Source organism: Erithacus rubecula (genome assembly GCF_903797595.1).
Source record: "Erithacus rubecula genome assembly, chromosome: 20".
In the NCBI taxonomy this organism is placed as follows: domain Eukaryota; kingdom Metazoa; phylum Chordata; class Aves; order Passeriformes; family Muscicapidae; genus Erithacus; species Erithacus rubecula.
This window is the reverse complement of record NC_136672.1, coordinates 8,682,503-8,704,900: the sequence shown is the minus strand read 5'-3', so window position 1 is coordinate 8,704,900 and position 22,398 is coordinate 8,682,503. Positions and strand designations below refer to the sequence as shown.

The following is a 22,398-nucleotide window of genomic DNA, read 5'->3' as shown; positions in this document are numbered from 1 at the left end:
CAATACATGAACATTTGGAGTGGACAAGGCTGTTGTAAATGTATAATACTATTTCAGAAAGAAAAAAAAAAAATAAGGTTGTAGGTTTATTCTTCAGCACTGAAATGTCCTTTCCTTTAAGAAACTGTAGCTCTGATGCTTTAAAGGAAGGACACAACTTTGGCAATGGGGTCATCTGTAATTCAGGATGATGCCTCCTGCTTTGCATTTCCAAACCTTTACAAGACCTGTTTTCACCTAGCTACTAAATATCTGCCAGAGTCTAAAAGTTGTATCTTTCACCAGATATGTTCTAGCCTAGCCCTGGAAAGCTGGGATTAAGCATTAGAAGACTAATTTTAGGCATGTGCAAATGGAGCTAAAGCAGGTATGAACCAGCTACCTTGATTCTGGCATTTCTTAAGTTTGTTTTTTGAATGGTTTTATTTGTGGAAACTTTAATTTCATGCTCTTAAAAGATAAGGTAATTTGGTATGTAATTCAGCATATGTACCCTAAATCCAGCTATTTTGCCTTCCTGGAATAAATATGTATTTTTTTAAATGTTTGCAATATTTTTCCTTATTTGTTTATAAAACTGTGATTGAGACCCAAACTGAGGTTCTAATCCTGAAAAGTAAATGGATCAGAGACAGCTACAAGACAGAAGCCTCACAGATGCTCTAGCAAAGAGGGATTCTGTGGGCAGAGCAACATGCCAAAAATTCCGAGTGGTATTTAAATCTTGACAATACAAGATATTTGACTTTTCTTTCCAGTTCACTAGATACTATAAAGAGTCACACTCACAAGTTGTAAAAAGGAAGCAATTCTATACAGAAGCGTCTCGATTTTGATGCGGTCGAGTTCTGCCTGGCAGGGCTCCGGGAGGTGAGCTGGGGGGTACTGGCTGAGGGAAAGGAGAGCCTCTGTGCAATGCTTCACTGCCACTTCATAATCCTGCTGCTTAAGGGATTCACATGCTTGTTCACATGCCTTCTCTGGTCTTCTGTCTGCCATGACTCAGGGACAGAAATCCTAGAGCGGGGGCAGAGGGGACGATAAAACGTTGGTTAGCTGTGGAATGGCACTGACAACTTGCCAACCAACTTCCATTCCCATCTCAAGGTGCTGTATCACATCCCCCTCGTGCTATGCCAGTCACATTTCCTAAACCAAGCTTCTCACTAGCTAATTTCTTCCCAGGCTTTTCTCCATCACTCCCAGCTCTCAGTTTTGATTCTAATTCAAGAAGGTACTCAAAGCCCACGACTGGTTTGAAGAACGGAAATAGGGGTTTCAAATTTTAAAGTCAGCATGGATTTAAGCAGAGGCTTTTGGGGTCTTCAATGGTAACATGAGCTTCGCTTTGGAAGGAACACAACTCATCCCCTAAGTGCTGTCTCTGAACCTGCAGCCATGTACTCCACACCACCACCTCACCTACACTGGGGAGGAGGAGACACTTCTCTGAGTGAAGCACAAGGATGGACAGGGAAGGACAGGGAAGACCAGGGAGTCAACAGCAAACCAACCACTTGTCTCTTCCTTCTGCTGGTTTGACTACATTGATAGCTGAGAAAGTCTAGATACTCCTGCCACACCAACACCTTTGTGGAGAACTTCTTAAATAAAGTAAATATTTGGAGGGGGTTGAGACAGTTATATAAAAAATCTGTCCAGACAGACATTATCTGCCACTAAACTAAGACAAATGGTTATCCACATCTGAACCACCAGCATTATACAATCCCTGTCCACACTCTCCCCTCATTGGCATATTTGAATACATTGCTAGAGACACTGTGCATTAAAACCGACTTCACAAAAATGGGTTCTGATAACTGAAAGAGGAAAAATCTCAAGAGTTCTCATTTTTGCTTTTGGCAAGCAGCATACTGTCAATATTTGTGATTAGAGATCAACTATTACAATTGTCTCAAATAACTATTTTTAGCTCACTAGAAAAATGCACTGTTAAAAGCTTTCTTTATACTTGGTATTTTCAGATTTTCCACCAAAGGTAAAGTAACTTCAAGAATTTAAAGTCAAATAAATGCAATTTCCTCATATGAAAAATAATCCATTATCCCACTTTTCCCATTAACATGTGCCTAAGTCAACATTCACAAGTCATGTAAACAAGTATTTTCAAATATTGTACAACTATTCTTAAATTTCCACTCAGTATCAAAATAATTACATAAGGGAATATTGATTTTTCAAGACTTAAACCAGCTTCCCTTTTACAACACTAATATAAAAATTTCTCATTTAAAGTTTTTTAAAAAATCTTCTCTAAAATGAGGGAATGTAAACATGAATAGTTTGCAGTTATCCTGGTACAAATCTGTGACGTGTGCCTCTTTCTTAACAACAGCCTTACAAAATATTACCTCATTCATCCAGATATTTCTTTTTCTGCTAAAAATAAGTCTGCATTTTCAAACAATAGGAACAGGCAAGTAGGTTTTGATTTCCATACATATGAGTAAATTCATTCATGAGGTAATTCTATTAAAGATTCTGCTGGATCACTTATGCATGTATTTTCAATTACATAAATGTTAGGTATTCTTAAGCTGTGTATGCAAAGATCTTTTCTAGATACAAATAAAAATTGCACTGATTTCCACTTCACTACCATTTTAGGCCACTGTGTATTTCAAAAATCTAGGATCTGCTTCCACAGTGACACAACAGTTAATTGATGTTTTTCTCATGTACATTTTGTTTTCCTCCTAAGGGACTGAAAATAGAGGACTCCATGAACTCTGCTGTACTTTTGATTTCCTCACTTCCTGGCTGACATATAACCAAAATTCCTTTGACCAAAAGGCTGAGCAGAGCTTCTGTGTGTTTATTCCCAAAGAGCTGATTAAACACAGATCCCATCCTAAGTGACCTGACCAGCACAGCTGACAGATTTAAAGCCCTTCTCCTCCAACATGGAACCATGTAAAAGACAAAAATGTTCCTTATCAATTGTCTTATGTTGACTGCTTGGAGAAATACAGGATTCATCTGTTCAAGAAGCTGCATTTTACACACCCAGTAGAGCCCACACAATTTCTTTGGTTAATTTGAAGACTCCAGAGCACTTCAGAGGATTAACTGACCCTGAGCAAAACCCTGTGAATTAAGTGGAAGCAAGAGCAGTAAGGACCAAGTTGTTGGAAAACTGGCTAAACTGAGTCACACCAATGATATGACAGTGTAAAAACTCCACTGAAATCACAGTGCATAGGACAAACTGACAGATAAGAAGCCACTGCAGTGTAATTTGTTTGGAAAAAAAATCAAATTATAACAAACAAAACCCCTATGTGGATAACATATGGAAAAGGATGCACTCAGGCTCCCAGATTCCATTTCCCATCCATAGCCATACATGCAGACTCAGACAGGCACATTTATCAGGTATCTGTTCCATCTACTTCAGACTCCAATCCAGGTGCTCTAGACTGTTCCTTGGAGACACCCAACTTCTGCTGACTTCAGAAATATTTTTTTTCTAGTTTTGGTACCCTAAATCAGCAACTGAGACTTATGAAGGAGAATTACAACCATCATTCCTTAAGATCCAGTCTGTTGAAGTACCTGACTCACCTACATTCCAAATCCTTCAGAGCAGCTCCTAAGTCCCAGCAGGACCAGGACTGTGACTGTTCCCTCTGCTGGGCTCTGATGATGTCTCAGTTCTGGGCTCCTCCCTCCAAGGAGGGCAACAGAGCTGGGGAAGGGGCTGGAGCATCAGTGTGGTCAGGAGCAGCTGAGGGAGCTGCTCAGCCTGGAGAAAAGGAGGCTCAGGGGGATCTTCTCAATCCCTAAAATTGTCTGAAAGTAGTTTGTGGCCAGGTGGGGGTCGGGCTCTGTTCCCTGGGAACAGGGCAAGTGGAAATGGCCTCAAGCTGCACCAAGAGAGGCTTAGGTTGGATATGAGGAAAAATTTTTTCACTGGAAGAGTAGTTAAGCATTGGAATGGGCTACCATCCCTGGAAGTGCTCAAAATACAAGTGCAGTTCACAATAAAGTTTAGATGGCACAGTGGTATTTGGTCAAAGGCTGGACTTAACATTCAAGGTCTTTTCCACTCTTAAAGAAATCACAGCATCACTAGCAGCCAAGGATCAAAGGCACTTGCTAAAATAAATTTATTTTCAATTCTACAAATCTTTATTTTCAAGATTTCAGGCACAAAATTGGAATTTATACATTTGCTCTAAGAGTAGAATTTATTACAGATTAGAATGGAAAGCTGAAGTGTCAAAAGGTCTGTGCTGTATTCCCAACTCTCTCTGCAAAACAGCAAACTACTGATGAGCTTCACTTCTGTCTGCAAAACTGAAATTAAAATACTAACGTGTTACAGAACATTCAGGATTATTCATTTTCTCAAAAAGACCTAGAAAACCACATGCCAAAAGAGTTCTAAATTCAATTCTGAGAAATAATTTATCCTCTAGAGAAGTTTAATCCATCTTCAAAATATTGGAGAGGCATATTCCCACTATCTAAAGCTGCATATTTAAAATATGTGGACATACCTATGAAATTATGTATCAAAATACATAATCTGGCATCATACTTTGTACCTCAAAACTCCTGCCTTGAAGTAGAAGAGAACTTACTGAACTTGCATTTCATTGAAAGCAAATTTGTACTCAGCTTATCTTCCACAAAATACTATTTCAAAGACCTGGTTAGTTCCAACTGCTGTAACTTAAACTCTGGTGGCTTTTACAACTAACCATGACAATTTTTTTCCCCCCTCTACAACTAATGATTTTCAGGCTCAATATTCCTAATGAGTATTCCACCTTCTTGCCAAAGGGGTTTTGTAAACAAACATGCAAAGAGTAACTAAAATCCAGTCTCCAAATAAAGCTGCATGTTTCCCCTCCAGAGCAGCAGAGGGGGCTGGGAAAGGCAGAAGGGACAGCTTGAGGATGAAGAGTGATAAACAACGTGATCCACAGTCATTTATTTCCAAGTAAACATTACGCCTGCTTGGTGCACAGGAGGCTCTGAAGAACTACTCCACAGTCTGATGAGTCCAACTTCAAATTAAAATCGATGTAGGAGGAGAGAACATCATGAACTAAAATTCCAGTGTTTCATGGCAGTTTAACTCATGACTGTGCACTTCCATGCTCCACATCTTACTGATGTGTTTCATGGAATCAAAGGGTCCATACACTAAGATAATAACACGTTAAAGCATGTGATGGTTCCTAAAAAAATTTCAAACAGATGCTTTTTCAATTCACTGTAAAGCATCTAGCCAGATAACTCTCGCTGTACTTCATAAACAAACAGATTAGAGGGCACAATGCTGTTCCTATTAATGTTACTGGCAAAATTCCCAATGTCTGCCAAGACAGAAGGATCAGATCCAAGGTCTCGCATGCCAAGCTGACAAACAGTAGACAAGTCAGTAAATATTTGCATATTTTAACCAAACATTAACATCTCTTGTAAAGATTTATGCTAAAGCAATGATGTTCAACTTGCAGTCCTACAGTGAGACTGGTAGGGATTTACTGTCAATTGAATTTACTTCAAGAGCCACATCCTGGGAATCGCAGAGTGAAGCAAATGAATGAGACCCATTGCCATGGGGAACACGCAGGGGAAGAGCCTCTCCAGCTGCCTCCCATTACAATCCATAACCCTTCAAACATTTCTGCTGAGGGGAAAAAAGCACAAAATCTTCCTTGCCAAGGCCATTCAGCCATGTCCTCCTGCTAGCAGCCCACAGTCCTGCGGGAAGGGAAAGCAGGAGATGGATTTGCCCTTCCATCGCCGATTGCGGTCAAGCCGGCGCAGGCTTGAGAGAGAGCAGGGCAGCAATTCCCCTCATCCTGCCCCTCTCTACAGAAATGCAAGCACTCTGTTTGCCAATCCTTTGGGATTTTTCAGCCCATCACACAGTCTGGAAAGGCTGGCCACTAAACTGGAGAGAAGTTTCAAATATGTAATAAATATAGGGAATACTCAAGAAAAAAGACAGCTGGTTTATCGGAACTTCCCAGCAATTCCTTTTAAGAGCAAGAAGTGACCTACTAGATTTATTTATGAGGTTGGTTACAGAGCTGCTTGTTCTGTCCTTTCTCAGCAACTTCTGAGCTTCAAGTCAATTGGAACAGAATTTCCCAGCAGTCTGAAGGATCTTGAAGATGCTGCTGGTTTCATGAAAAATGTGGAACAAGACACATAACAGACCCAGGGAAAGGTTAAGTTATAACTCAGCCTCTTACTGATACCAAGACATCAGTTACCCCATCAATTACTGCCACGTGCTGCCATTTACCATCAAGGGTTGTAACAAAGTGTCACCAGTGAAAGAAGTGTCTTATTTATTTTTCTTGCCCATAACAGTCAATCCCATAAACTGCATTCATCAGTTTAACTGCTCCAGGAGCCATCCAACAGCCTCCAGGTTTCACTAAAGCAGAGTTTCCAAACTTTTTAGGCTACAGACCCAAGCAGTGCAAATCCCATCCCTTTCTCAGAGTTCTTACTGGTAAACTGAGATGTAAGCAATTGACACATCAAGAATTTGCTATTTCCATAATACATCCAAGTAATATTTAGGAAGTCATAAAATTGGTATGGCTACAATCCTTGTGATTAATAGTTTTCCTCTCACTTAAAATCATCAACAAAAAAGTGACAAGATACTGTAGTTCATACAGGTATGGAAAGATCTGCAGTTTAATCTGAATTAATATATTGAATATGACACAACTGTGAACACGCCAGAATTACAGTTAGAAATCATGGGCCACTAGAATTCAACTATCAAAACTCTGCAAACAAACTGCATTTGTCAACAGGGAATATTTCATCTGTCCACTGTTGAATCATATTATAGAGTTGCTCTGACATCTCTTGTGATCCCATCTTAAGACATGCCTGCATCTCTACATGTCAATTGGTTTTGTACTACTACCAAATACCACTAAAATACCTTTAGATCAGTAACATAAAATTAAATATCCATTTATTTTCCTTACCTACTGTGGTAAAATAACCCAATCTTTGCCTTGAGACAAAAAAAAATTAAATAAAAACACAAACCCCTTTTATTCAAGCCTCCAGAATGGAATAAAATAGAGCTGCACAAATTAGAGAAATTACTTACAGAGACATACAGAAGAAAAAAATGCACTTTCCTAGTGTCCTGACATGCACATCATAAATAATCCCAGTTGAAAAAATCATTTAATAAAATGAAATTAGATAATGATAGTGCACGGTACCAACATAACAGAGAGGAAAAGGATGGTGCATCTTTCATACACAGGGTGCAAGAAGGAATTATCTTAAAAGTGCTTTGGGCTTTTCTTTTTTTTTTTTTTTTTTTTTTAAGAAAGATACAAGAGCAGAGATCTCATGCACTCATTTATTGCAATTATGGCTGAAGTCCGTAATAGCAGTTAAGGAGTTCTCAGAAATGCACTGCACACCTTACAGAACAAATACAAAAGCCTCCACCCTTGAGAGAGGACAATCTAATCAGTTTTCTGAAGTAACTGAATTACTTTGGCTAATGTTGTACAACTCCAGGCAAAATGACCCTACTTTCAATTCCAAAAATGATGTTAAATCTGAAATGGAGCATACAGAATGAGGCAAGCACATTTCAAGGTTTTATTCTATAGCATAACAGCAACAAGAATCCTGCTCCAAGGCCTCTGAGAAACATCATATGCCTGTCTGGGGAAGGGAAAAAGGGGAAAGAAGAGATTCATTATGCCCCCAACCATTAAATGCTTAGACTATCCTTCCACATTGAAAAATCAGCACCATAAATGAGGAAGTCAAGTGATCTCTGGCCACATAAATGAAGCTTTGAGTCTGACCCTATAAACTTAAAGTATAGAATAAACACAAGCACGTTTACTGAAAAAGGAACAAGAGCCTGTGGGTGGCTTGTCATTCACATAACAACAGAGGCAATTGAGATTAAGAGCAAATGCCTTCTGCATCTGGATCCTCTGCAGGCTTTAAACCACTTCACATATACCACAGATAGTAACAAGTTACATTTTTTTGCATGCCAGTTATGACTTCAGTACAGACTACTAAGTGATTATTAACACTTTATTACCTTTACTAATCTTTTATTTTCATTTTGAAAATAGCAGCAAAAGGACAGTCTGTGCAGCCAGCAGCAGCAACACTCAGACACGGACAGACTGGCTATCTTTGGCTCAAAATCTGGAAATAACTCACAGACTCAGCACTCCAACCATCCCATCCACCACATGCCTAATACCTTCACATCTTGCCTTTAAAGAGATCTTTTTTCACACAGCTGTCTGAAAACATCACCTGTCCTGATGAAACTAAGCAAAATACCTGGCAAGTCAAAGCACAGAATCTACGTGACATGTGCTGGTGCTATCTGAAAGCCATTCACAGGCAACAGATACAAGGCTCCTATTTAAACAAAGCAAATATATACACACATATTGCATTCATTAACTTCACAGAACAAATACTGAGTTGTAAAGTTTGATACTCTGAGGTTGTGTGAGGACAAAAGCATCTGTCAGGCTTATGCTGGTCTCCTGTGTGCCTGCATTAGGATGATATTGCCTTTAACTGTGTTAGTCACAGAGAACATTTTCCAAGGGCTACCTGGTGGAATGAGCAGGCAGAACAGAGGCTGCTGCTAATAGACATCCAGAGAAATACTTCAGCACAGAAAATACTTCAGGCTTTATTTACTGCATGCTACTCAAATCTTATTCAAAAGACAGCATTTGAAAGTTTTCATTAACTTTTCAATAATGCCTACAATACTGCAACCGACCACTTTACATGAATGAAGAAAATATCTTTATCATTCTGACAATATTTCCATTTCACAGAGAATTCAAAAAGAATACACGAAGCTAAAGTTAACAGAAACTTCTCATATTCACATTAAGATATCTAGAAGTGATTTCTCCCCTTTATGCTCTGCCTGTACTTCTACATGACCAACACAGAGCACCTGGTGTCTGCAGTGACTTAAGAGTATCCAGCATTTCTCTGCAACACAACATGGGAAAATTCATTAAAAATACAGACAATGAATTGTAGCAAAGATGAGGCTTAAGTAGGATTTGCCTTCTCCTTTTTTGCTATTCCCTACTCCATTTCAGAAACACCTTCTAATTTATGCAGATAGCAAAACTGTGTTCCAACAAACAACTGTATTTCCATTATAAAATAAATATGTACCCACACTGCACAGTCTCCCTTCTATTTCTTTTGAATACTAACATTTTTCAATCTTCTTTTCCTCATTCAACCACCCCCACCTCAACATTTATTGTACATAATTCTGCAAAAATCTGCATTTTGCACCTTCTGTTTAAATCCAGTCGCTGCTTCCTCTGTGCTGCAGGAAGGTAGAGCTGGGAGGAAAGAGGAACTTTTTATCAGGAGAACAGGAAGGGAATTTTCTATGCTCTCACTTTTTATTCAAAATCACACCAGGAAGGAATACAGGAGCCCCATCCTTCAAATTACAGAGGAATCCTGTTTAGCTGAGGCTGAAGCAAATTTACTGCAAGGATTATCTTTTACATTTGTACTTAATGCTGATTTGACCAACGCTGAGAAGATTTTCACAAGGCTGATCACAAATACATCCTTGGCAGAAACATTACACAATAACACATCTCAGCTTTTCACACATTAACTTACTTCTTTTTTAATTTATCATGAACACAAGAAAATATTTTGCCCACTTTCTAGCAATGATGGAATCATGTTGGTAGAAACTTTTGCTCCTTGACAGCACTCAAAGTCAGACTACAAGTAACACCTACCATGGGAAATTTCAACCCAAATAATTTAAATCTGGCAAGCAGTAGCCAAGTGAAAGGAGGAGTATGTCATAGTAAGCATCAGGTAACATAATAACAGGCGGTGCTTCTGCCCCACCTAAAGTTTTTGGCTCCTTCATAGAAAATCTTTACGTAAACAATCTTTCATAATAACTGGTTAACAACAGGAATTTGTACTTCATATACCTCTGTGTTCACACCGCTTTTGGAGAATAGAGTTTCTCACACTTACACAAGATGGGGACATTTTAATTGAAACACTGTCCCATGGTTACCATTTTATCCCCATAACAACATCACCAATTACTTACTTTGAAAAAATGCATTAGAAAAGTAATTTAATCTTTGCTTCTCTTAATGAAGTTTGCCAGAGAAAAACAAAGGGAAGGATCAGCACTGCATGACCAGCCAGCTCTCAATGGAGCAGCACCAGCCTACAGGACTGAAACCCAAACACTTTACAGAACAATATCCATATTCTAAAAGTTGGTTTAAACACCATAATCCACAGCTTTCCAAACTATGCCTTACTCGTGGTCAGAACTTTTCTTCTCAACACTTGAATAACAGAACACAACCTTGTTCTGGTGTCTGCACTAGTGTTTAGTGATAATTCTGACCAAAAAATTAACACTACACATCTTAAGGACTTACCCAGTCCTGCAATTCCTAGTATTACTCTCCACTGAGTCATAAGGTAGTACCAGAAGTCCTCTCTGAGAAATGTCTGCTCTATGATATAGTCACATCTGTGTTGATGTGACTAAACATGTGTCACCTCATGTTCAAAATGCCAAGCAAGTGGCAAACTGTGTTCCCAAGGACTGTAAAGGGGAGTCAAAGAAGATTCCCCAGCATCACAGGACACACACCACTACATTTACAAATGTATTTCAGAAGCTTAAATGCAAAAACACATCACCAAGTTTCCAAGTGCTCACTGAACCTGCCACTCATGCAGCACTGTCTGCAGAGAACACTTGACCATATTTCATGTGCCAAAGTCACCAATTTTATCAGTCTCAGAGACAGAACTAAAATAGCAGTTCCTAACTCTCAGTCTCATGTTCAATTCACAGTTTTATCTAATACAGCTGTATTTGGATTTCAGAAATAAAAGTGTTGTTAAACTAGGAATTATTTATCACAGCATATTCCCATCTCACAAGCCCCATGCAAACTCTTCCCCACCCCCAGCAGCCTAGCAGTTCCAAAGCTCAGTGGTTCAATCTACATTTTCTTTTCTTAACAGGATATTGTAACAATGCTGAAACAGTCTTCCCTCAAATGTCAAACTTTCACTTTTACACAAGAACTTTCTCCACTCTTGCCATGACCTAATAATGCAAGGCACCACCCTCCTGGGAGAAGATCTAGCTGAAAAGCACAGCTTTGATCCCCAGGGCAAGTGAGGATACTACAGGTATCTATCAGAGTTGGATAAATGGGGAAAAATATAAAAACCTCAAGTTCATTTGCTGTTTGAGATGCAAAATATGAATCACTCTTTCAATCCCTTCAAAAGGCAAAAGATTATAAAAAATCGTCACACTGAACATCAGGTACATTACACAGGTCACAAACTGAACATAGGAATCAGCCAGAACATTGTGGCACAAAACAGGAAAGATTTCTTTCAATATACCTCAGCCTTCATTGCAGCTTTATAATGAACTTTAATTTATTATAGTAGTGAATAATACTGTGACTGAGTTTTTTGTTACGCATTTACACAGTGCTTAGCACAAAAGGGTCTTACCGTAACAGATTTAATAACACAATCATGCCACCCACAGATCCTCCAAACACATCTTTCCCCAAACCATGCCTATTATGTAACTGTACATGGTATTTTTGTGCACAGTTTTGAAAGTTCAAAGCAGTAACTAACCCTCCACCTCTAAAAACTACCATCTTTGCTGTAAATAACCTTTGAAATTCATTTTTACGTGTCGGTGCTTCAAATAGTTCGGCATAATACAGCTAAGCCTAGTTTGGCAGTTGTCTTGTAACTCTGTATTTTAATTACATTAACCTTTCTGCATATGGATAATGCTTTTATAATGTCCCTGTTTCCTCTCCTCAAATGCCTGACCATGGTAGTACCAACAAGTTCAATTTTTAGACTCTTTCAAGAATAGAATATGGACTCCCAGGTTCTCCCCTCACAGCAAACCCTACAAGCAACACCAAGTGTATCCAGAAGATATTTCCCAACAGAACTTGCCCTCCTCATTCCTTTTGAAAGGAACATTAGTGATTCAGTCACGTATTTAAAACCCCACTCAAAGAACTGCATCAGCAGGAATGAGCAATGATCCTGCTGTGGTTAACAGCATAATCCTGACAAAACTTGGGAGCAGAGGAGCAGTGTCTAGCCCAGCCAAACAAATATAAACAAAGCTACAGCCAAGTAATATCAGTCAGTTCAAACGACAAAACAAATGTCCTGCACCATTCCAAACGTGTGAGTGTCTCAAGATATGGCCAGAGCACAGTTACCTCAAAACCATTTGCACAAACAACTATAATCAAAAACATCACTGGAAGAAAGACCCACAGCACGGAGTTAGCACAGATTCTGAAGTATGCAAAAAACATTCCCCTTAATGACCTCCCCGTGTAGATAATGACAGAAATTCAACAAATTCTGGCTCCCAAGACAGCAGAGCAGTAGATGCAAGGCAGCTATTGTGGCTATTTGGGAATCCCAGCTGAGGGGGAATTTAGTTGAGATCCATGAAGGAACATTACTTGGGAACAGAGGCCAACTGCCCATCCCTGTCCTCCCAAAATCACCCTAGCATAAAATGAAATTTTCAGTTAAAAAAATAGAGATTATCTTACATTGAGCAAAAAGATACATAGGGAAGAAGTGTTATTTTACATGCTGCCAAAACCACTACACTTTTCATTTGTGGCATTCCCATTTATGATGTTCACAAAGATTTGTTACCTTCTTGGTTTGCTGAACCACTAAACATTTTCCAGCAAATTAAACACTCGTGCCACATTACTAGCAACCAAGATTCCCGAAAACAGCTCATGTTACAGATTTCCCTCTTGCCAGTGGGGTCTGAAGGGCTATGAAAGACCTTTTAAGCATATTTAAGCACTGTAATTTTTAGTGTTTTGATGAATACAGTATTTTTTCTATATGTAACTATGGGGGGGAAAAAACCCAGACTGTGAAATTCACAGACTGAAAGATCATTTCTAAGTAACACTTACCCTAACTACCATAAAACCAGCCCAGACGAGTCCACACAGTGCTCACATTTCCGTCCTTCACTTCCTGCTACTGCAACATTCAAAATTTCATACCAAACACAAACCTACTGTTCTTTTTCTTCCAATATTTCATCATTATAGCTGCAAGAATCACTAGCCTTGCTACAACAAACAGGAGCATGAAACTTATTTCCCCAAACCACACATAAGCCAAAGATTCAAAACATTCACCTCAGACACATCATTCCTCATGCAAGTGATATTTCCCAGGACTAACAGCAACAAATGGTAAAATAGCTCCCAGCCACATCTCCAAAACACATCTCTACATAACATCACCTACAAAACTTCTTGCTATCAGCTCAGCAGCACTGTGTATCCACTGCTTCTGGGAAAGTCTGTATAGTTCAGTGCTAATAATTCTCAATTACCTTCCTGCTAAAGTTCAAGCTTTCTAACATCTGACAAAGACTCCATGCCACTCAGAAAATAGGATGGTTTGTACTTATTCAGAAGTAGGATGGGGCCACAGTCACCACTCAAACTTTGAAGTCATGAAATGGAACCTCTCAGTGTAGTACAATTACATTTAAGGAGGAAAAGATTGAAATCTGTAATTTCTTATCTGGCTTTCCTGTAATAAGGCTGTAATTTGGTATTATGGAGGACTCTGAGAAAAGACTGGATAAATAACCAGCCCGTTTCTAATTTACAACAATGAATTTGCATATAAAATTATATAGGAATATTTGGGTATTACGTTATGGCCCCATTAAGTATTCTTTAACTTCAACTGGCAGTGCAACAGAAATGCAACAGAAAAACAAATTCTCACCCGTGGGTAATTACAATCTCCCTGCTTCTATTCCCAATCTCTTCTTTTCCTACAGTAATATTCACTTCTCTGTGTTTCAGACATGAGGGATTGCTTCAGTTGGAAGCCTCATGTTGCAAACACTCGTGTGAAAAGAAAAGCTCAGTGAGCAAGACTGATTTGGAATAAGGATCCTGAGTCACATATCAGTGTCACCATAATGAAATCCCCAGAAGCTGGCCTGTTCCTGTGGAGCAGCCTCTGACCTTGCAGACTTCAAATTTTCCTATCTATGAAGTTTAGTTATTTTCTCCCACCCCAAAACAAATGGGGAAAACAAATATTGATTTTTCCAGTCAGTATCTCCAGAAGACCAAGAATTCCTTCAGACTTTTTTATAATTCCATACCAATGCCGTGTGGAAACTTTTGAAAAACCAGTTTCTTTTAAAACATTCTCTCTTTCTTGTTGAAAAAGAATGGCAAAACAGAAGTTTGCACTGAGGAAGAAATCAAATATATAAAGTACCATGTCTTTAAATATATGTCATTGATACATATAAACACAAGTGCTGCCTTGCTGCCAAAGGCCACGAAAGAGATAGCAAGACAAACAAAAACAAAAAAGGAAGGTCTTGTTTGTTTTGAAAATCTAACTCACAATCCTTCCATTTATGGGAAAAAAAGTATATGTACCATATAGTGAAAATGAGATTTTGCCACAGCATCTCAGCAAAAGAAGTGAGAAAGGATTCAACTGCTGCAATATGAGCAGAACAGAGGGCTGGGATTACAAAATTTGGAATTTTCCCCCCCATGATGAGCCACTGGCAGCGTTGCACAGAGAGGAACACTGGGGATCTGCTTCCTTCCAGGAAGAAACCTCCAGCAGTGCCAGGAGGAACGTCAGGACAGCACTGAGGCTCTCTGGGACTCTTGGCCCCCTGACCCCCAGGCAGGGGAATTCCAGCTGTCCAACCACTCCATCCCCAAGCTAGAGCACTGTCACACCATCCCTCCTGCTCCTGCTCCAGGCCAGCTCCTCAGTTACTCAGGCTGCACACAGGGGATGGATGTAAATTCATTCCAAAGACCTTTTTAATTTAGATTTCACCCCTGCTACCAGACCTGTGAGGTCCCACTGACTTCAGAAGGGGATGCCAGTGAGGTGAGAGATTCAAGGGCTTTAATAACCTGAATTGCTCCAACAATTGTTTCTGCCATTACTAAAATGAAAACCCAAGAATAATATCCAGTAGCAAATAAAAGATGGTAGTAAATAATAAATAAAAAGAAAAAAAAAAAAAACAACACACTGAAAGTCAGAAAATATCCAGCTATAAATGCAAACAAGATTTTACTAACAAAAATAATTGCCAACAATGGAGAAAATATTTCATCAGCCTATTAAATTAACAGAGTTTGAAAACATCAGTAATATTTTTGCCCAGCTCCTACATGGGCTCTTTCATCCACAGGCACCAGGACTCCTTACAAGCCAGTAAAATTCACTATCCCTATTTTAAAATCCTTCAAAAGGAAGTACAAACAGGTGAAGTGATTTGCATCAGGCTCTCACATCTCTCAAGAACTAGACCTGTACCTCACCCACCTGGGAATATCCCCTCTCCAAGCTTTCCAGACACTCTTACATCTATTGAGATGAGAATTTCCCTACAAATCCAGCCTTTGAGCAGGAGTTCTCTCCTAATCACTTCTTCTACAACCAGATCTCCTCACACTGAACCCAAAGCCCAGGAGGAACTTCTCTGAAACCAGGGAGATTTCACAAAGGAAAAAGATCCTCCATGAGACATCAAGAAGCAGAACTGGGACAAATTAGAGAATAAGATGCTGCTTCCACATCTCCCTTTAAGTTTTAATCTGATGGGAAGAGGTAAAAACAAGCCCCCAAACAAGCAAACAAAAAAAAATCCCAAAATACACCAAAAAAAAACCCAACAAAACCAGCTATTACAACCTGTCAAATCTTTAAGCCATGATTTTAACAAGCTCTACCACAGAAAAACTCATCTGGCTCACCTAAAAAGGCACAGTGCCTGTATGAATTAAAAGAAGGAAAATACACACTGTACATTTCATAAGTCCAAAAAAATCACAGAGGTGAAGAGTGATAAAGGAAATGTCATTTCAGCTAGGAAAAATAAAGAAGTAATTTCTGCTTTCAGAACAAATTACAAAGAGAACTCAATTTATCAGTAATAGCATAAAATGTTCCTTCACTTACCAATAAAGAAAAATTGCTCTGCTAATTAAAGTTCAACAAAAAAAAGCTTAACTCAGCTTCTGCTACTCACAATTTCTGTGCTGTAAAAGCCAAGCCTACCAAAGTGTGATTCCCTGGGTTTGCACCCCAAGGAGGTGGAGGGAATGTGGTAGCCCCTCATACACTTTCCCCTCCTCTAAGTTTGAACTGAATGTTCAAAATCAGTTCCTCCCTATAAAACTGCCCAGCACTCCCAGAGTGTCCCCATCACTAAAGCTTTGCCATTAAAAAAAAAAAAAAAAAAAGTAAAAAAGAAAAAAAAAAAGAAAAAAAATAGAAAAAAATGGAGTTTTCATTGACAATCTGCTATGGCTCAAAAGTACTGAAACAATCGAATTTAACACACATTATTTTAAAGCCTCTTTATTCTACCTATCAGTCTTGGAAAATAAAGTAAACTTGCCAAGTATCACTCGGTTGCTCTGATTTTTGGTATTTTTTTAATAAATGAAAATACCTTTTCTTACATAAAGAATGGCAGGTGGTGTATTTTATCCCTTGCCTTGATTCAGTTACACTAGTTATTAAGAACAACAACATCAGATGATGTCAACAATCCAAACCATCCCAACAGGACCAGCCATGGTGATACACTCAATCTGTCAATGGGGATATCCGTTTTCAGGGTATTTTTCTGTCTCACAACTGAATTATTTTCTTTTTTCAATGAAAAGTGAAATGTGTTATTTTAAAACTTCCTCTCAAGCTCGCTGTACTTTTGATAATTCAAAAATCCGATTACCTTGTTAACTCTTACTCATTTTGTCATTAATTGGGAAGCAGCCTTGCAACTGTTTCCCCGCAGTTATTTCTTAATTTCCATCAATGATATGTTTAATCATGTTACTCTAATCAAACAACAATTGCCTAACAAAGCACTGTAGCCAAAACAACTGCAGTCCTTTGGAAATTAATAAAAGGACACATCCCACTGAGGAGGGGTAACACAGATGCTTCTCCTGCCTGGGGATTTGCCCTAAAAATATACATCTAAGTGTCTGCTGGAAGGGCTGTGCTGCAACGTGCAGTGGGAACTCTCCTGTTTCAGGTTCAGAGCTGATCCAGGGTACAAAAGCTGCTCTCAGGACCTGTGTTAAACCTCCCAACTTCACTCCACTCTCCCTGCCAAAGCTTCCTGCAGAAAACAAAAACATAAGCTCATCTGCCCACCCTTCAACCGCTCCGAGGGGGTAATTTTACAACAGCTGTTAAATTCGTCCAATTTATTTTTCCATCCCTCCACAAACCCTACCTACCCCCATTTTTTTTTTTTTTTTTTCCATTTCTATTTCACCACTGTTTTTTCCCGTCCCTCCCGTCCCCTCCCGCCCCGCCCGGTACAAAAACAAAGCTGCCTCCCACCCCCCCTGCATCCCCCCCGGAGCAGCCCGGGCTGGTGCGAGGCATCCCCGGCCCTCGGGCCCGGCGGGGCGCGGGGCCGCTCCTCCGGCCCGCGGGCCCCGGGCAGCGCGGCGGCGCCGGGGTCCGGCCGAGCGCCCCGTAAACACCCCGCGAGCGGCGGCCGCCGCAGGCCCTCGGCGGACACAGGGCCCGCTCCCGCCGGCACCGCGCGGCCCCCGCGGCCCGCAGCGCCCGCCCCGCCGGCCGCGGAGCCCCGCGGGTCCCCCGAGGGCGCGGCGAGGCCGCGGGCGGCCGGTGCGGGCCGCGCTCGGTGCCCGCGGGGGCGGTCGGGGAAGTCCCGACTTACCTGTCATTACTTTCTACGCCATCTTGGATCCACTTGTCAACGTCCCACAAAGCATTGTGGGAAAGGCCGGCCCTCCCCTCGGCCCGGAAGGCGGAGGGCGGCGGTGTGAGGGGACGGGACGGGGACGGCGACGGCATGGGGACCGGGATGGGACGGGAGTGGAGCCCGGGTGGCGGCCAGGACCGGGACGGAACGGCGGTGGGGACAGGGTGGCGGTCCGGCATGGGGGATGCGGATGAGGATGGGGACCGGGACCCGCTGTCCCCTCAGCGCGGCGGCCGCTGAAGTGCAGCCCGGGGTCCCCTCACGGGACGGTGTCCGGGGCCACGTCCGCGCCGCCCGCGCTAGGAACCGGCAACTTCGAGAGATTTTCCGCGCTTTCTTTATTTTTTTCTTTTTTTCCCCCTCCCCTCCCTGGGTTCGGAGCGCAGCTGCGGAGCCCGAGGTCCGGTGGCGGGGCCAGAGCCGGACACGGAGCCCACCCCTGAAAAAAACGGGAAATTACTTGGAAATTACTTTTTCTGATAGTTTTTCCACGGCGTGAGTTGGATTTTTGTGTGTGTGTGTGTGTGAATGTTCAGGTTTTTTGTGGGTTTGGATTTTTTTTGTTCGGTTTGATTTTTTATTATTATTCTTTTCCTGGGTTTTTTTTAAAGTTCCATTCCCGAAAGCAGCTCGGGGGAGGCCGGCTGCGGGTGCCGAGGCTGCCGCAGGTGCCGGAGCAGCTCTCGCTGTCACCGTGTTTCCCAAACCCACCCGTGCTGAAGGACTGCTGGTAACGCGTTGCTGGCTGCTCATGACTCCCAGAAACTGCTTTGCATAACAGTTTTATTTTCATGGAGTAATCTTCCCTGTTCGCTGTGTTTTCAGACTCTTTGGCAATCAGTTCTTAATACCTACGCTGTTTTGCAAACTGGCTTTTTCAAGGCGTTACCGGCTTAGCTGCCGTGGATGGGTGCCCTGTGCTTTAGGGCAAAGTGGACAAAAAAGTGGGGAAAAGCTGCTTACTTCAGGATCTTAGGAAAGTTTATCATCAAAACAGGATTCCAGTGTTTTTAAAAAAAATTTCCTTCCCCTTTAATTGAAATTAGATCCAGATCATTTTAGTATTGGATCTTCCTGTAAAATGTATTTACATGTATATTTAAATTTACGTCTAATGCCTCATAACTCTTTGAAGAATAACCACCAGCCAAGCCTCTGATGTATTACCACTGCAAGAAAATACTTGTGCCCAAGAAGTTTTCAATATTCATCAGTAATGCATTTATAAAGAGAAAGCTCCTTGCAACAATGTAAATGTAAGAGGAAATAAAACTCAATAAATCCTTTGCATTTGCCACCCCAGTCTTAAATCAGCCTACTTTTAAATTCAATTTCATAACTAGCTGGGAGTGCAGTTGTGCTGTCACAGAGGGGATTGTGTGTGGTCCCAGCCTCAACCTTTTACTTTTGAGGCTGGTTGTCTTTAGTTCCTAGTGACCTTTATCTTACTGGGCATTTTTTTCTGTTAAAAAATGCAAAGGTTTTCTTCAAAATAAACGATAATTAGAAAAAGCAGTGGAATGCATGCATATTTTTAGATATAAGCACATATATCCTCTGAAGCTCAGTTTGAAGAAGACAGAAATTTGGTTTGGTTGATTTTTCACCTAAGCTTTTTTTGAGTCCATTTGTTCTGACTATTTTTTTAATAATGTGCTAAGAAAAAAAATTGTGTGGCAGTGACTTGAGTTATTGGAGGACTATTCAGTGACAGACCCCATTCTTACCACTCTCTCTCTCTGCTGATTTAAAGTTCCAGATTGGATGTAGCAAGAGGCACAGGCTGCTGTGAAAAGGTGGCAGCCCAGAAAGGAGCTGGGCAGGACCACAGGAGCAAGGGAATCCCAATGTATAAAACAGCACATGGAGATGTGCCCCTGCACCCCCTGCTTTTAAGGATTTTGGTACTTTAACCCTTTTAGCTTCCAAAATGAAGGAGGTTTTAGTCTATTTTGTATTGCATAAAGTCTCAGTGGAGGTGCCAGAGGCTGGACAGGGAGCCAGCAGCTCTGGGATGGGGGTGGCTGCCAAGCACTGCCCTGTTCAAGCAGAGCCTGCAAGCTTGGAACAACTCTCTGGTTTTCATGTGCTGTCCACTCCAAGCTCTTTCAAGGTCCTTGTTACCAGATAGAAAGGTCCAAAACAAATGGGGCTCTAAGGGTTTTTAACTCTGGAAATTCTGCTCCAAGTGAGAATCATAGCAACTACCTTAAGGGATGAGATCCCAAATCCAAAGGGCCTAAAAAAAAAAAAAACTTGACTTTAGAGCCACTTCTGTAGTAACATCTCAGGAGACAGAGAATGATCCAGGAACTGGTTACAGATTACCTGGAAAGAAAGAGACTTCCTGTAGCTTTCACTGACATGTTTCAATGCAGTATTAAAGGATAATTTAACAAAATAAGATTATACTATATGATTATATTCCTACTACTGTGAGAAGAACTCAATTCCTCTCTATACGAGACAACTCTTTCTCTTTCCTTGATGTGCATTACCCCAGTGGAAACTGTAATTTTGCCTTCCAACCTCTACTCTCCAACACATCATTCACAACCCCCCAGGGTGAGCTGACAAGCCAGGCTGTCACTGAGCACTGGGCAAAGCTCACAACCAGATGTGTTACATGCTGACCACTGCCTTGCATTCCCAGAACTGTCCAGACTTCCTAAATTCCTGGAATCCAGTGGGGTTTCATGGCAGGAGGAGAGTTTGCAGTGCTAGACTTCTGCTCAAAGAGACCAGGAGCAGGGGGTGACACAGAAGTCTGGGGGGAGAAGAAAAGCAACAATGGATGTTGGAAATGCTAGAAATACCAAAGGCATAATGAGAGAGTAACAAAAGTAACAAAGACAAGGAGTTGCCACTCAGCATCATGAGATTTGAGGATTCAGATCCTCAAAAGCCTAACAGTGATATTTCTAGGATCTCAATATAATAGTACAATTTTTTTAAACCCTCCAATGAATGCAGCAACATCACACTCAATTTCACTTGTACCTTTTTTAGGATTTTGAAATCTTTCAAATCTGAAACTAGTAATTTCTTACTGGATGTTTAGAAAGCCCACCCTGCCAGGGACCAAGGGATCCCTGTACAGAAGCCCTAACAGATCCTGCCTCCCCACTCTTCAGTCAGGATTCTGTGAATGATGCTGGCTCCCAGGGCTTCCCCCTATTCTGTGAAGCTAGGAGCCATGCCCTGGTCCTTAGAGAATCCTTGCCAAACACCAGGGGTTTGAAAACCTGGGGGCACTCAGAGCTGCTAGGCTCCCTGCCACGAAGCAGAGATGTGAGCAGAGCACTGAAAGGTGTGGCACAGATTCTGGCAGAGTTGGGAACTCTCAAACCCTCACTTGCTCCAAGCCTAATGGAGATTTGGTAGCCAAAAAGCCCTGGAGTCCTGGCTCGCCCATGAGCTGCACACTTGGAATCACAACTGCAGCCTGGTTTCTACACTTTTCAAAACAAAACTATTCTAATTATTTGAAACTTATACTGCTTATACTTTTTTCTTTATCTTCTGCTTTCACAAAAAAAAAACCCAGAAAATCAATTTCCATTCTGTGTTCAAGTTCACTCTCATTTCTGGTAACTGGTATTTCATGAATACAGAAAACTCCATTTCCAATCACTCTGCTCATGAAGTCTAACCAGAATCCAGGAAAAACCATTACAATTAACATGTAAGAGTAATAAGGACATAATAGAACACATTCAGCAGGGAATTGCCTCCCCTGACCCTGCAGCCCAAGATCCCAGCAGGCTTCTCGAAAAGATTGTTCACCCCTGAGCAACAAAACAACAGGAGGCCTTTCTCAATGGAACTGCCAGACAGATTGCAGCAACAGGGGTAATGTTTTTATTGTCTTAGCACACTGGACCTTTATAAATTTTTGAACTCCCTCAGAAGCAGCAATCATGGGAAAGTAACAGAAGTTAAGTGGTTTAGCCTCTGCCACAAACAAGGCAGTGGTAGACCTAGGATTAGATAGCAACAGTAGTTCTTAGTCTTGGTAACAATAAAGCAAGCTCTTTCTAGGCAGCCATTAATGTCTGGTTATTAAGCTGAAGAGTAGCAAGTTTTGATTTTCCAGCATGAAAATTCCCCTGGAATTCTTCCAGAGTCCTCTAATGAACAGATGATCTCTACTTTAATCTTTCTTAATAATTATCCAAGGGTAACATTTCAATGTGGACTCCTTAAGCACATGTAATTTCTAGAGCAAGTAATATTCAAACTAAGTAATTTTTCCTTTGATCCACAAAATGAGAGCATTGAGAAGCAACCAGCAACAAGGGGGTGTTGAGGGTACACTAAGGAGATAGAAACTACAAAGGTCAGAGTAATGTGATGGTTTGATCCCACACTGTCAAGATCAAAGATCTTCAGTCTCTGTGCTTCTCTTTATGATGACCTTTTTGCTAACAGAGGAGTTATATCTGACATATATCTGCATTGTTGAGATGAACTGGCATCAAAAATGT

At 41.0% G+C, this 22,398-nt stretch overlaps 1 protein-coding gene across 5 annotated transcripts in view; it reads right to left on the bottom strand.

Moving 5' to 3' along the window:
- HELZ (helicase with zinc finger) overlaps positions 1–17,925 on the bottom strand; it is an 83,662-nt gene extending 65,737 nt beyond the window's left edge. For 2 of the 5 annotated variants that reach the window (XM_079323330.1, XM_079323331.1), the window contains exons 1-2: positions 17,867–17,925; positions 790–1,017 (exon numbers count right to left, since the gene is read on the bottom strand). In XM_079323330.1, coding sequence (XP_079179456.1) covers positions 790–999 — 210 coding nt within the window. In that variant the 5' untranslated portion in view covers positions 1,000–1,017; positions 17,867–17,925. The remainder of the gene's footprint in view (positions 1–789; positions 1,018–17,866) is intronic. The other 3 variants (XM_079323332.1, XM_079323333.1, XM_079323334.1) reach the window with 2 other exon arrangements.
- Positions 17,926–22,398: the final 4,473 nt, after the last annotated feature.